The 13,555-nt window shown below is 37.5% G+C and overlaps 1 protein-coding gene across 1 annotated transcript in view; it reads right to left on the reverse strand.

Annotated features, from left to right (window-relative positions):
• THSD7A (thrombospondin type 1 domain containing 7A) overlaps positions 1-13,555 on the reverse strand; it is a 267,196-nt gene that overhangs the window by 178,629 nt on the left and 75,012 nt on the right. Inside the window, exon 4 of the mRNA XM_014273675.3 lies at positions 11,194-11,695. Coding sequence (XP_014129150.2) covers positions 11,194-11,353 — 160 coding nt within the window. The 5' untranslated portion in view covers positions 11,354-11,695. The remainder of the gene's footprint in view (positions 1-11,193; positions 11,696-13,555) is intronic.

Below are 13,555 nucleotides of genomic sequence, written 5' to 3' on the forward strand. Positions count from 1 at the left end.
CCCTGACCCTTAAACTATTACTTTCCTGTTAAGAGATAAAGTAAGCAGTATACAATTCAGAAGAAACTATGAAGCATGCAATCTAGAAAATTCAGAGGCTTCAAGAGAAGGCATTCACTACATCACATCCTCAGAGCAATAAAATGAACTTCTTGCAGAGTTAAGATAAAAAAAGGCAAAAAGTGATACTAGCTCAAAAAATAAGTTGTACTATAGTTTTACAACAAAATCACAATTTTAAATTTACTCTTATCACATGTAATTGGCAGTATACCCGGCAGAATAGCTCAAATCTGTACTGTGACAGAAGAACCAAGACTCAGTTATAATCAGTACATGTGCTCATCACCTGGAGTTCTTCCATAAAGCTTTTAAAGTATATTTAACATAGAGGGGAAGAAAATATAAATCACCTATACAAATCTGTCATGAAATTTACTTTGTAAGTTTCAGAGAGCACAGACAGTAACATTTTCCTGCAGCTCCCTACAAAGACATGAAGTACAGCACTGAAAATAACCTGAATTTCCCAGCTTTATGGTTCAGGTACCCAAACTACTCCCAAGGTGTTGACATTCATTTATCAGGTTGAAATATGGAGAGTCGTGAGTCATTCATCCATGTCAAGTTAAAGACTACAAATCTTGCTTGCATGCTCTGTCACTTTATCACTCTTCCTCCTCTTCCTTTCATTTTCTCCTGCATGGCACCAAGAACACCTTACAGGAACAAGTCAGTCTTTCCAACACTGCCATCTAAAAAGCAATGCTGACTGTGAACTTCATTTAGGATTACAAAAACAAACAAATAAACAAGAAAAAAAAAGTTGTTTCAATGACAGCCTTCAAAGTATATCTCCTAAAAATAGATCACTAATTCAAGCTGTGCCACTGCTCAGGAAGAAGATGACTTAGGTAAAGTAGTTCTAACGAACCCATACGGAATTGTTCAACAGTGCCTTTAGACCATCACCTACACATCACATATGCAAGAATGCACATAGAGCTATATCTGGCATGAAAATAGCTTCCAGACTGATTCATTAGAAAAATCATGTTAGTTTAAAAAGTCTGTATCTGTTCATACAAGAATTTGCTCCTTCACTCAGCCCTCTGAATTTTTCAATCTCACTCAATTTCTCTCAATTTTAAATATTTGATTTCAACGTTGAAAAAAACCCAAACCTGCTGGTTGCTTACCCCATGTCTTTCATATTTGAATTCTCCATTCATGTTAACCTCTTTCTTCCTTTCTCTCAAGTGTCCTGGTCTTCTCCACTACATCCATTTTGCTTGCATATGCCACAAGCTACAAGGGTGCTAAAGCACTGGTACCTTGGGTACTGTCTAATAACTGTATCAAAAACCTCAAGACTCAAAGTTTCTTCACTTCTGATTTTGCATAGACCTATAGAAAACTATATTCATGTAAATGGCACTTTACAGACAAGAAGATTCCCAGTGTCACCTCGGCAAACCATGTGCAGAGCTGAGACTGGATTCAAGATCCAGCCTCTTTACTAGCTTATAACATAACTTTTGCAAATAAGGTTTCTGTTCCCCGTTGTAAGATGTAGCAGTCTTATGACTACTTTAATGGGTTTTTTTCCTTCTTGCTTCACCCTTTTCCTCTAATCCAGGAATACTGTAAATCAAAGGCAACTCTGACAAAGGGGAGAGAGAATGATGCATCTGACTTCATGATTAGAAGGCTGAAGAACTATTTTATTATACTATACTATGTACATTGTATTAAAACTGAATCTGCCATGCACTCACTCTTGCTCACAACTGCTCACACTCATCTCTGATTCTCTCATGACTGTCCTGTGACAGTCTGACACACACACACTTCTTGGCCCTGATAGGCCAAGGGAACAAAACATCCTCACTTTGGGTAAACAATCTCCGTATTGCATTCTACTTTGGCACAACACAGGCACAGCAAGCAAAATAAGAATTGTGTTTTCCTTTTTCTCTGCTTGTCTCACAGCTTCTCTCTGTTCAGAGGGCATGTGAATACCACACAGGAATTATTTTGACTGAAAGCCACAGGAAAATTAAATCAAGCAAAAAATTCCTCACAACGTGTATTTGATTAAACCACCAGTAGAACACTGAAAAACAAGCAAAATTTTACACAACACAAGTGATCTTTTAGGATAATCAAGACCATTCATATAAAATTAAAAAACAAGAGTTTTGCTACACTGCAAGAAGAAGGCATTCCTGCTATACCTGTAAATGCAGAAATGCTAAGTAACTTTTGCAAACACGCCTCTTCTCCCAATATTTTCTCCAAACAATGCATTTTGGAACTATCACCCATAGAATCAGCTTTCCAAGGTTTTTTATGATGTTGTTTTCTTATGAAAACAATTCTCTCCTCCAGTATCCTCTAGTATGGCATCTTGATATCAGCTATTTGAACTACTTGATGTTATTTGGATGCTCATTTAGAATGTTAATAAATTATCTTCAGATCTTTGTAAACAGCATCTTTAACAAGTCATAATTATGTTGTTTTGTATAAAGCTGTGGAACATAGGAACACCAGCAAATGAAGATAATTCAGTTGGGCTAGGCATTGTACAAACACAAGTCATTATAAAACAATCTCTCTCTGTTCTATTCTCTATTTCTCTAATGGCTTGGTGGTAAAATAGCTATTCCCCAGCACACATAAGGAGAGTTATACCATTGTTCACCAATAAAACATTTCATTTTGCATAATACAGGAGGTAGAAAGTAATAATGTCTCTCATTAAGAAATTTCTTACTGGAATAGTGGATGTCATCAATCTTAAAAATGTTTGTCTCACTACATCAGAAACCCTTTCCAATTAGTACCCTCAAACTCACTTTATATAATACACACTGCAAGGAATGGTCTCTTTCTCCCTCAAAATACCTATGGAAATCTGTTACTGGTATTTGGACATTGGGAAGCTTACTTTCTAGCAACATCATTCACACAAGGAATCACACAAGAAACCTCCACTTGAGCCACTCAATAAGGCCTGCATCTCATGGCACTCCTCCCCTGAATCCATGCAAACACACCACATTTTCCTTCTCTATTGCACAGACATGAAATTGCCAAAATAATCTTGGCAACGCTCACAAAGTACAGAAAGCAATTTAAAAACCTCCAGCTATTGTGGTCTACTGATGACTTTGAGCAATGTCAGCAGCACCAAAATTCAGAGTGCTAATTAATGCTGAGAACGTGCTGATTGCTACAATAAATGGCTGTTGGGTTGTGTTTGAAATTCCAGACACTGATAAGTTTAACACTGTACAGCACTCATATGAAAATGGTAAGCAATGGGATTTCCTAGGGGAGAATAATTTGTGCTAGCAGTAACAAAAGTGCTTGCATTTAATTTGACTAAGTTATAATATCTACATAGCACAGTTATTTAAATTGTGATTATTTTGGAAAACTTTTACCCAATAATATGAATTTTTAGGATTTCTCTATATGGTTTTCTCTTCTAATTGTCCCATTACTTTAGTGACTCCATATATTTTTTCTGCCTTACCAGACAGAAACAGACATAAGAAGAAAGAAGAAGCCATAATTAGAACCCAAGGCAATGCTACTGCTGCCTCCCACTGTGGGCTCTGTCAGCCCATCATCTTCTCTGTGGTGCTACACAAACCCACCAGATCTTAAACTTCTGTTACTGAGAATTTTAACATATCTCTACCCACCTATGGAACCCACCATTTTTTTCAGTTTCACTAGTCTATGAAAGAGAAACAGAGATTTTGATTGGACATGCGTCCAGAAAAAAGGTCATTCTGCCCAGTTACAAAGAGAGGACTTGTTTTTGAAGAGACCACAGAAGAATAAACTAAAAAATCTTGTGAATCCAGGACATTTCAATAAACAGGATAAATATATGTATTTTCCTTTACCCCCAAAATTACTTACAATACAAAGTGTAATGCACAATTTAATTTGTACCATAGAAAATTTTAACTCAAAATATTGATTCTTAATTGTCATTGATAATACTGTACTTTCTGTTATGGGAATTGGGCATTCTGTTAAATCTGGAGTTATTGTATTAAAAGATAGACATTTCTGTTATCTGAACTCAGTGGACACACAGGATAAAAAATGACATCAAGTGAAAAAGGGAACTGTAAACTTAAACCCTGGTCTATAAGGTATTTAAAAACCTGAATTAATTCAACACTGGATCCCAGCCTGCAGAATAAAAGCCATAGCTTTTGAGGCATTCTCCTATTCCAGTATCCCTATGAGCTGAGGGATTGAGCTGATCCAGTTAGCATAAGCACTTCAGGGCACTTGCTAAAAACAATCCAGACATCCTGTGCTACCAGTACAACATTACCAACTACCATTTTTTACTTTTCTGACAGCTTCAAAATGCCATCCTCCAAGTGAAATCAACCATTACCCTAGCATATAGTACTTGTTTATCTTAACTAGAGGTTTATAATATCAGCCACACTTTCCTATTTTCCTACTTCAAATATGGCAAAGTAGATGCGTAAGAGAAAAAGAATTTCACAGCACAGAATTTTTATCCAAACATTTAAATATTTACTTTGATTTTGTTAAATAAGGACAGAATACTAAACAACATTTATAAATAGTTTCCTTAAAGAACCCATTTTCTGCATCTCTACCAACTATTCTGTTGCCAGGCTGCACTACAAGTCTTTTGCATTAATCAAAGACTTAATACATGCTTTGCAAAATTTCTTTTGAATAAAATATCTGAAAGGATATTTTATAAATGAGGGCAAAAAGCAACAGCGCTGAACGTGCCTAATGAAAATGAATATGTCCTTATTCAAGACCCAGATAGGCAAGCCCTATTTGACTCCAAAAAATCAGATTTAACTAGGAGATGACAGCAAAGAGTGTGGTTGCTTAGATGCACATAACAGAGAGTAATAAAAGTGATAAATTCTAATTAATATGAATTTATGCAGTGTATGTGTAACCAACACTTAATCAGATTCTGGCCTGGAGGATCATTTATATTTAGCAGTAACGTTTCTTTACCATATTTTGCTTGAATAATTTTTATTCTTTGAAAAGGTGATAGAATACATTTTTTCTTAATATTCCTTTTATCTTATTCTTTAACTGAAGACCAGATAATCAAAAAGATGAATCCCCCAAAACACCTTCTACAATCAATGACAGTTTAAAAATCTTGACAAACCTCTCTCCTCAAGGATATGCAGGCACCAGCTGAACTTCACCATGCCATAACTAGGGCTTAATTTTCCCTTGAAGAAGGTCCTCACTGCCCTCTTTCATCATCATATCTGAATTCCCTTCCTGACAGTTAGGCCTCAAGATAAAACATCTTTTTCTCATTTAGCATTTTCCCTAGCATCTAATCCTCCTTTTCAGATCATTTCTTCATAATCTCTTTAAAATCAGGAGTTTCCCAGTCACTGACACAGGCTTATCTGTCTTCAGTCTCAAGGTGCAATTAGTGCAAGGAGTCTTTACTCAAGTTTTAAAAACAAACAAAAAAATTTTAAAAAATAAATCAAAAAAACCCAATTAAACAAAAAAAAAAAAAGAAGAAATACTGGAACAAATGGGGGAGTTTCACCTATGTAATGGAACAGCTCAAGATGACACAGTCCTTGAAAGGCTTGCTTTAATCAGAGGTTTGGTTAGGTAATTTTTCTCTTTCCCTCTTCCCTTCTGATAATTCCTGTCAGTGTGTATTTAGGTACAATTTGAAATGCCTGCTGGATTTCCACTCCTAGGAAGGACTTCTGTCCTCCTCAGGCATTAATATGAGATAGGAACACTCAGTGCAGTGAAAATAGGACAGTCCTAGGGTCATACAGAGGGAAAATGAAATGGACTTTTTATTCTGTGATTTTATGAGTTTTCGGCACCAAAGATGTTAGAAAAGAAATTTCAGAACTGTTGAAAATTCCATTTTTGAAACCAAACCCTTAGAACGTAAAACCTGACAGGGATGCAATGGTACAGATGTTGCATTTGCTGCTCTCTATGGGTAAGTAGAAAACCAAGATGCTGAAAATCAGAAGAGTATTGAGACCCAAGTTCATATCAAGCAGTGAAGTGTGATTTGGTTACAAGATCCCAAAATAACACCTTGAAACAGAAAACATTTGTTTATAAGTTCTGGAACTAGGAGGCCTTTGTGCAGCCCTCTTGCCAAGGCAATGGAACAAGAATAAATCACATACAGATACTGTTTGAAAAAGATAAAAGAGTGATTAAAAAGAGCTCTTGCCTGCAGAGCTTACAACACCCCTCTGGCCCCAGTAGAACCCACCTGGCTCCTGGTTTCACTCCAGGCCTCCACTACCCCAGAAGTACCAATGATATTCTGTATGTTGCCTACACACATAGTATTGCCTTTCCTCTAGTTCTTGACTGCATCAAAGGTTGAACAAGTTATCATCTAAGGACCAATTCTCATCTAGGAAACACAAGATAAGCAGGAAAATATAGATACTTTATTGTTCTCTTCAGGAAACAATGTCTTTTTTCCTATTTCCATTTTAATTTTAAAACAGCACTGTTTCCCACAGAAAGCCTATGCCAAGTTCTACCCTTGTTAAAAAGAAGGGAAAATGTCAAACTGCAACTGTTATACCAATAACCGGTCTCAGTATCAACAATTGTAGATATCTCAAATAATTCTGCCGAGTTACACCTATCTGTACTATCTGAGATCTGATCAAGTCTTTAAAACAAATAAAAATGGAACAGGCACTGCCTCCTGGATTTTTGTCTCATGACTTCTTTTATTACAAAGATATTAATCCAGTGCTGCATCTTCCACTTCAAAGGTGTCATGTGCACTATTTCAAGCTGTTGGAAGATGCAATTTTAATGTGATCAAACCTTGCAGATTTTGTGCATTCTTCAGTAATTAATCTGCATATAATATATATATTTATATATATATAAATATATATATATAATAGTAACTGTAGGCAAGCATTACACCCAACACTGACAGCACATCACACATCAACATGTGAATTCATTTAACAAAAACATATGAAAGAGAGGGTAGAAAGAAGTAAAAGAGACTTCTGATGGGGCAAGAAACACCTATGCTTAGTCATTTGTGTAAAGGAATGGTAAATACATGTCCTGCATGATGACATGAGAGACTAGGAAAAATACACACCTTCACGTAAAGGGAAAAAAGTGAAAACTTCATGGGTATCTTCATTTAAGAATCAGCAGTCATCACACTGTTCAATGCAGAACTTACAGATACAACAACATCTTAGCTCACGGTGGGCAGTATCCCAAGATCATAAGGTGTCTTTGAATATGAAAATCACAGAATGGGTGCAGCTGGAAGGGACCACAGTGGGTCATCCAGTCCAACCTCCCCACTTAAACAGGGTCATCCCAGAGCACACAGGACAGGATTGCATCCAGACAGTTCTTGAATATCTCATGAGGGAGACTCCACAGCCCCCCTGGACACTCTGTTCCAGTGTATGGTCACCTGCACAGTAAAGAAATTCCTCCTTGTATTCAGATGGAACTCCCTGTGCAACCATTTCTGCCCACTGCCTCTTGTTTTATTGTTTGGCAACAATGAGAAGAGTCTTCTTCCAGTCTTGACAAATCCCCTTCAGATCAAATTCAATAATATTCAGCAAAAATCTAAAGCAAATCATAAAAGTTAAGGCAGAATAAAAATGGCATTTGAGAAACTCACAGAAGTTAAGTGCAGCTGTGTAGAACCTGAAGAAAACAACAGGTCATTGCAAGTGAAATCAGTTAAATCAGAGAAAGGAAATTACTCATGAACAAAACATGCCATTAACATCTTTTCAGCATAAATAGTTCAACACTTGGCAGTCTGTGTCTGCCCCACACCAATATAATGACCAGTCCCCAGTTTCACAACTTCTCTTCCATGAGTGGCTAAAAGCTGCTGCTGTCTAGCTCAGATCATCAACCAGATCCGCACCATGACTCAACACTAGGAATCTTGCTGTTTCATCACTTTGCTTTAGTTTATGCTAAAAAGCCAAGATGGCTTTCCCAGTGACCACACAAAATGAACCAACCGTGTATTTGTAATTGAATAAAATGGTCTGCAAAGAATGGAATGAGAAAGTTTGGTGAGAAACCTAGTTCACTCACTTGAAGGTATAATCAACTATGCTCATTAAATTGTGATTCAGAACTCTGAAGATCCATTAAACACACCAGAACATCAAATACCCATTCTCTCAAGAGATCAAAAAAAGTAACAAAAGCCAAAATTTCAAAGCAGTTTCAGCTGGAGCAGTAAAAATGACTCAGTGATGGCACCCATATCACAGGATGCATGGAAATTAGAAGGGACCTCTGGAGATAACTTTTAGCTCAACTTCCCTGCTCAAAGCAGATTAATTCACAACATTGTATATGTTGAATCAAAGATAACTAAACCCCCAAATGGTTAAACTGAGAATTGCAATAACCTCAGATTTTTATGGCAGTAGACTGGAGGATGGTAGTAAACAGGAAATCAGGTCCTCTGAGAGCATTTCATGGATTGAAAGCAAACACTTGAAATTTGAATTAGAACACTCCTCCCCTCTTTCCAACAACAACAACAAAAAAATCCACCTTCAAACCCCATAAATATAAGAAAACATAAAAAGAAAACTATTATTATATAAAACAAAGCATGCCTCCACTCAAACCTCATAGTCATTGCACATTATTGTCAAGGGCATCCTTAAGAAAACATAATGCAGTAAAGCAGTATAGAAGACACAAAGTAGACATTATTTCAAAAACCTTTAGAAATAAAAACAAGACAGATGCAAGTCATGAACAGCACTTAGAAAAGCTGATGACAGACTAAATTCAATACAAAAATAGCATGGTTCTCAAAAAATGGACATAAGGGGTCCCAGAAGGCCTATAATCCAGCTAATTGCCTTGACAAAGTCTCAGCCACATTCTCCTGACCTCTCTCATTCACAGAAGGAGAAGGAAAACATCATCTCAAGTGCATGAGCTCACTACTGTTCAGTTTTGTTTATCTCTCTGATACTTTAGCTGAACTCTGTACCTCTCGTACTACTTGTCACTTCAGACCACTGACCAGCAGTTCTTCCAGTTCACTTTCTCGATCCTCCCACCACTGGAGGGAGGGAAAACAAAAGAATTCAATACACAGCTGAAAAAAAAGAGTGCAAAAATTTAATTTGGAGCCAAACACAGATGCAGCGTCTTATTCACTGCATCTTGCCTTTCATCATCTGAAAAGTGCCACTCTTGTTTTTCATTACTTGTTTTTCATCTTGTTTCCATTTCATCACTGATGTTATGGCTGCAGTATTTCTTACTGTAGGCAAAACAGGCGAGAGATGTCACAGAAGAAAAGATGAAGGGAAGAGCTAGCTCTTCATCAGGCAAAGTAATTGGATCATACCTGTCCTACACAAAAGTTTTTTAAGAGCAGTCTTTGCCAGGAAGGGAGAAAGGGGGTGAAGACAAAAGCCAAGACAGTTTCCTTGGTGCTGGTTTAGCTGACATTACTTCAAAGCACGTGCACCATGTGCAAAGTAAGTGGAGTTAAGTCCATAGCAAACTGATTGCACGTGTCCTTAAGTAGTAGTTCACCAGAATTATTATTATCCTCAAACTATGCTACTGTTTTAACATTTTTAAATACAATCCATTACACTGCTAAATGGAGACATAATAAAATGCTGGAGAGTTTATTCTGCTGATGCCTAGCAACTTAGGGTAAATGTGAAATGCTTTATGAAAATGTTATATTATTACTGTGCCTTTCCATAAACCCATGCATATATATCACCTCTTTTTAAGTGTGTGTGGAACATTTACAGATCTGTAATGGAACTATAAATTGGTTTTAATTTGTCAACAGTTTAAAGTGAAAAAAGATCACTGTCATTGTGTAACCCATCTTGCAGTCAGAAGTGAAAGTTGCAAAGGATTTTCCCTTCTTCAGATTTCTCTTTCTAGTGTTATTGGAAAGCCTGTCGTCTTGTTTAAATGAATTTCCTTTTAATCTCCTCTCTGAGCAGCTGGATAGATGGAGCCTCTTAAAAAATTCAGGATATCACTGTAATTGTAAATTGATCTGCTTCTGTGGCAGAAAGCAGTGTCCCTCCATCTAGGAAAGAGACTGTCTTCTCCAAGTTATTTTTCAGACAAATGATTAATTTGCAATCTCTCCTATTATTGTACTATCCTTTAATGAAAAAAACACTTTTTAAACAAATCTACTACTTTTTGGATTGTTTTGTTCCTGGCAACATACAGGAAAGTAAGGTAACTACCAAAGCCAATGTGAAATATTTCCCAGTCAGAAATTTTTAAATTTCCTAAATGAGAGTTTGATTCTACTTACATATGAACTGCAACTCTATCAAGACAACTAAAATGCACATATTCATCACTGCTTAAATCCTGAATTAATGTAATATATTAATAGAAACAGGAAAATTCCCCACTGATTTTTAATGCAGAGTTAAGGTTGAAACACTGTTATGACTATGCAATCTTTAAAACAGACACGTAACTCATTAGGATCAAAGTAGAGGAAATTATCCATCTACTGTGTTGCTGAATCCACATAGCCTATTTGCCTTTGGCTCTTTGGTTATGAGATCTGGCATCACTTGGATTATTTCACCTAATCCATCATTAGCTTTCACGTGTCCTATATACCATGGAATAAACCTAAATTTAACAAACCCAACTCCCCATCAATTACCACACTGAATATATTACATGTCAGCACAGGACACAAAGATTAGATATGCTGAATCACATCTTTCTTTGTGAAAATTCAGTATGTTTAGAGCACTTTTAACGATGCTGACTCCAATTGTAATAATTGTTCCTTCTCATTGATGACAGGCACTAATGCTCTGACCTTTATGTACAACACAGAGCTGCTAAACAGAATTAAAAATATATAAGAGAACCCAGTAACAGCGGCACAGACTAAAATGTAGAGTTTTTTTAATTGCAATATTTGCCTGGATGGTGGAATCCTGTAAGATGACCTATTTTCCCCCTATAATCCTGCCAGCAAACATTAGTTATTTTAAATTAACTTTCTCCCTCCACATACACAAAGCACACAAAAAGGTCACTACTTACAACAAAAACTCAACACGCTGCTGTTGCGTTACCACCCTGACTTACCGGTCTTCCACAAATACACGGACGAAGTTTGAAATTCACTTTGTGCACGGGTGTCCCAGCTCGCCAGCAGCAGCACCAGCAGCAGCATCCCGAGAGCTGCCCCGCGGCGGGCGGGAGCCCCCGGCCCGCGGAGCGCAGCGCTGCCCTCGCTCAGCCCCATGCCGCCCGCAGCCGCTCCGGAGCCGCCGCCAAACCTTCCGCACACGATCCTCCCTCCTCACAATTTCCTCGCGGGGAGAAAGGCACCGCAAGGCTCTCTCCCGCCGCTGTGCATGGCAGTCGGGAAGGAGAAGCTGTTTAACACCAGGGAACAATAGAGTCCGCGCTGGCTCCGGCTGCCGCTGCAGCTCCCCGTGCCGGTATGGTCGCTGCTCCACGCTCTTCCATTCAGCGCTTATAGCAGTTTTCCATCAGCTAAAAGCGAGACAGCTGTCCGCAGGGGGCTCCAGCTGACTGAGCAGGTTATCTTGCTCTGGGAGGCAGCAGCAGTCATTTACACCAGCTGGAGAGAGTGAGAGACAGAGAAACAGGGATGAGGAGAAACACAAATAGCCCAGCGCTCTAATCTCAGTGCAGAGAGTGACTGCAAAAGGCTGGCTTCCCAGACACGTCTCTCCCCGGAATATCCCAAATGATACACACTAAGAAGAAAAGAAGAAATCATCATCAGACATGCTTCAGAAACACAAGTCATTCGACCAGAACAGATATAAACAGAACAATATATAACAATTAAGAGAGTATCAGACATTTGTCCTGGTAATACCGTGTACGCTGCATTAACCATTTTGTAAACAACAAAAAAATATGTGATTACACATGCCTTGAACAGGCAATTAAGACCATATGAAGGCAAATTGAAGAAAATGTAGAAAAAAAAATTAAAAACACTACCTTGTCTTGCATATATTTATCAAATCTATTTCAGGTAATGGCATACAGCTATCTGCTCTGAGCAAAGATTAATATGTGTGTATGATAATGTGTATGTATGTGTAAGCCCATCACTTCTGTGGTAGATGAAGTGTGCACATAATATATAACACAAGATAACATCCTTTCTTATCCAGCAAGTATGTACACATATATACATGCATAAACGTCAACTGTGTAATTTAAAATAATTTGAAGATCAAGTTATCAATCATTTTACATATGAAAGTATGCAGGCTACATTAGGCTGTCAAGATGGTACAAAAACGTGGAGAGAGACAAAGCTTTTTAAAAAGGGATCTTTATCTCTCCCACCCACTAAGCAGTGAACAGACACTGTAACAAGCCTAAAGATTGGGCTTCTGACACCTATAAACTGGGAAGCAAATGAGGAATTTTAAAGAAAACCAATATTATATTCAGAAAGTTACATTAAAAATGCAAACAAAAAATACACAGTAAGAGCACAGGACCCAGAGTTGAAAAATGATGGAGCTATTGTTGTTTAAAGAAGAAACCTTCAGTCAAGCTCTCTTGGGACGCCTGTCATTTTGCACAACCTTCCCAGACTCAGCCTTTTCACATGCATTAGATTAAAATCAGTTGTGATCAAATAATTCCCAAGTCCTTGCCTGTTTAAATATTCTGACATCAGAGCAAATTAGCAATGTTGAAGGTTGCAAATTCGTCTTTGTTTACTTTCCACTCTGTTACGCCTCTAAGAGGGAATTAAAGGCTCAGGGAGCTATAGCACCATGAGGCTGTGATTAAGAGAGATAAGCAAGTGTGGATTACTGTTCCTCAGCTGTTGAAAAACAGGCAACAATCAGGAGATTATAGGTTGATAAGGGATACATAGAAAGCCATGATCTTAACAAATTTATAGCATCCTGATCCAGAACTTGTACCCTCAGCTAAAAGCACTTCAGGAGATACATTTTATTCACTTCTACATCATGCTGTATTAGCTTTAGAAAGCATGGTTTCCTCTCCCACCTGTGCCTTGTACTAGAGAGAACACTGATATAAACCAAAATTTTTTCTGAGTTCATTGATTTACATCAATTTTAAAGCTACATCTGTGTTTAAGTTAATCACACACCCACATTATTTAACAAGCTGTGCAGAGGGACTTGAGAATATTCAACATAATAAAAATAATGCCAGCTTCACAATTTATGAAAAGTAGGATTCAGAATCTAAGGGATTGAAGAAGTTTTAAAAACCTCAGGAAATCTACAACAATAGCTGTATTTACTTGCATACTTGAAACATAGGTAGCTTATATATTCCTTTGAAAAATTAAGAGTAAACATTGGCTTTTTAGCCAGAGCTATGCATGAAAGGACGACTCAAGTTTATAGAGAGACTGGGGGAAAAGGCACCCTTATCAGAGTTATTAAATACAATGGGTTCTATCTGGAATTTT

The sequence above is a fragment of the Zonotrichia albicollis genome, chromosome 1, assembly GCF_047830755.1.
Source record: "Zonotrichia albicollis isolate bZonAlb1 chromosome 1, bZonAlb1.hap1, whole genome shotgun sequence".
Classification (NCBI taxonomy): Eukaryota; Metazoa; Chordata; class Aves; order Passeriformes; family Passerellidae; genus Zonotrichia; species Zonotrichia albicollis.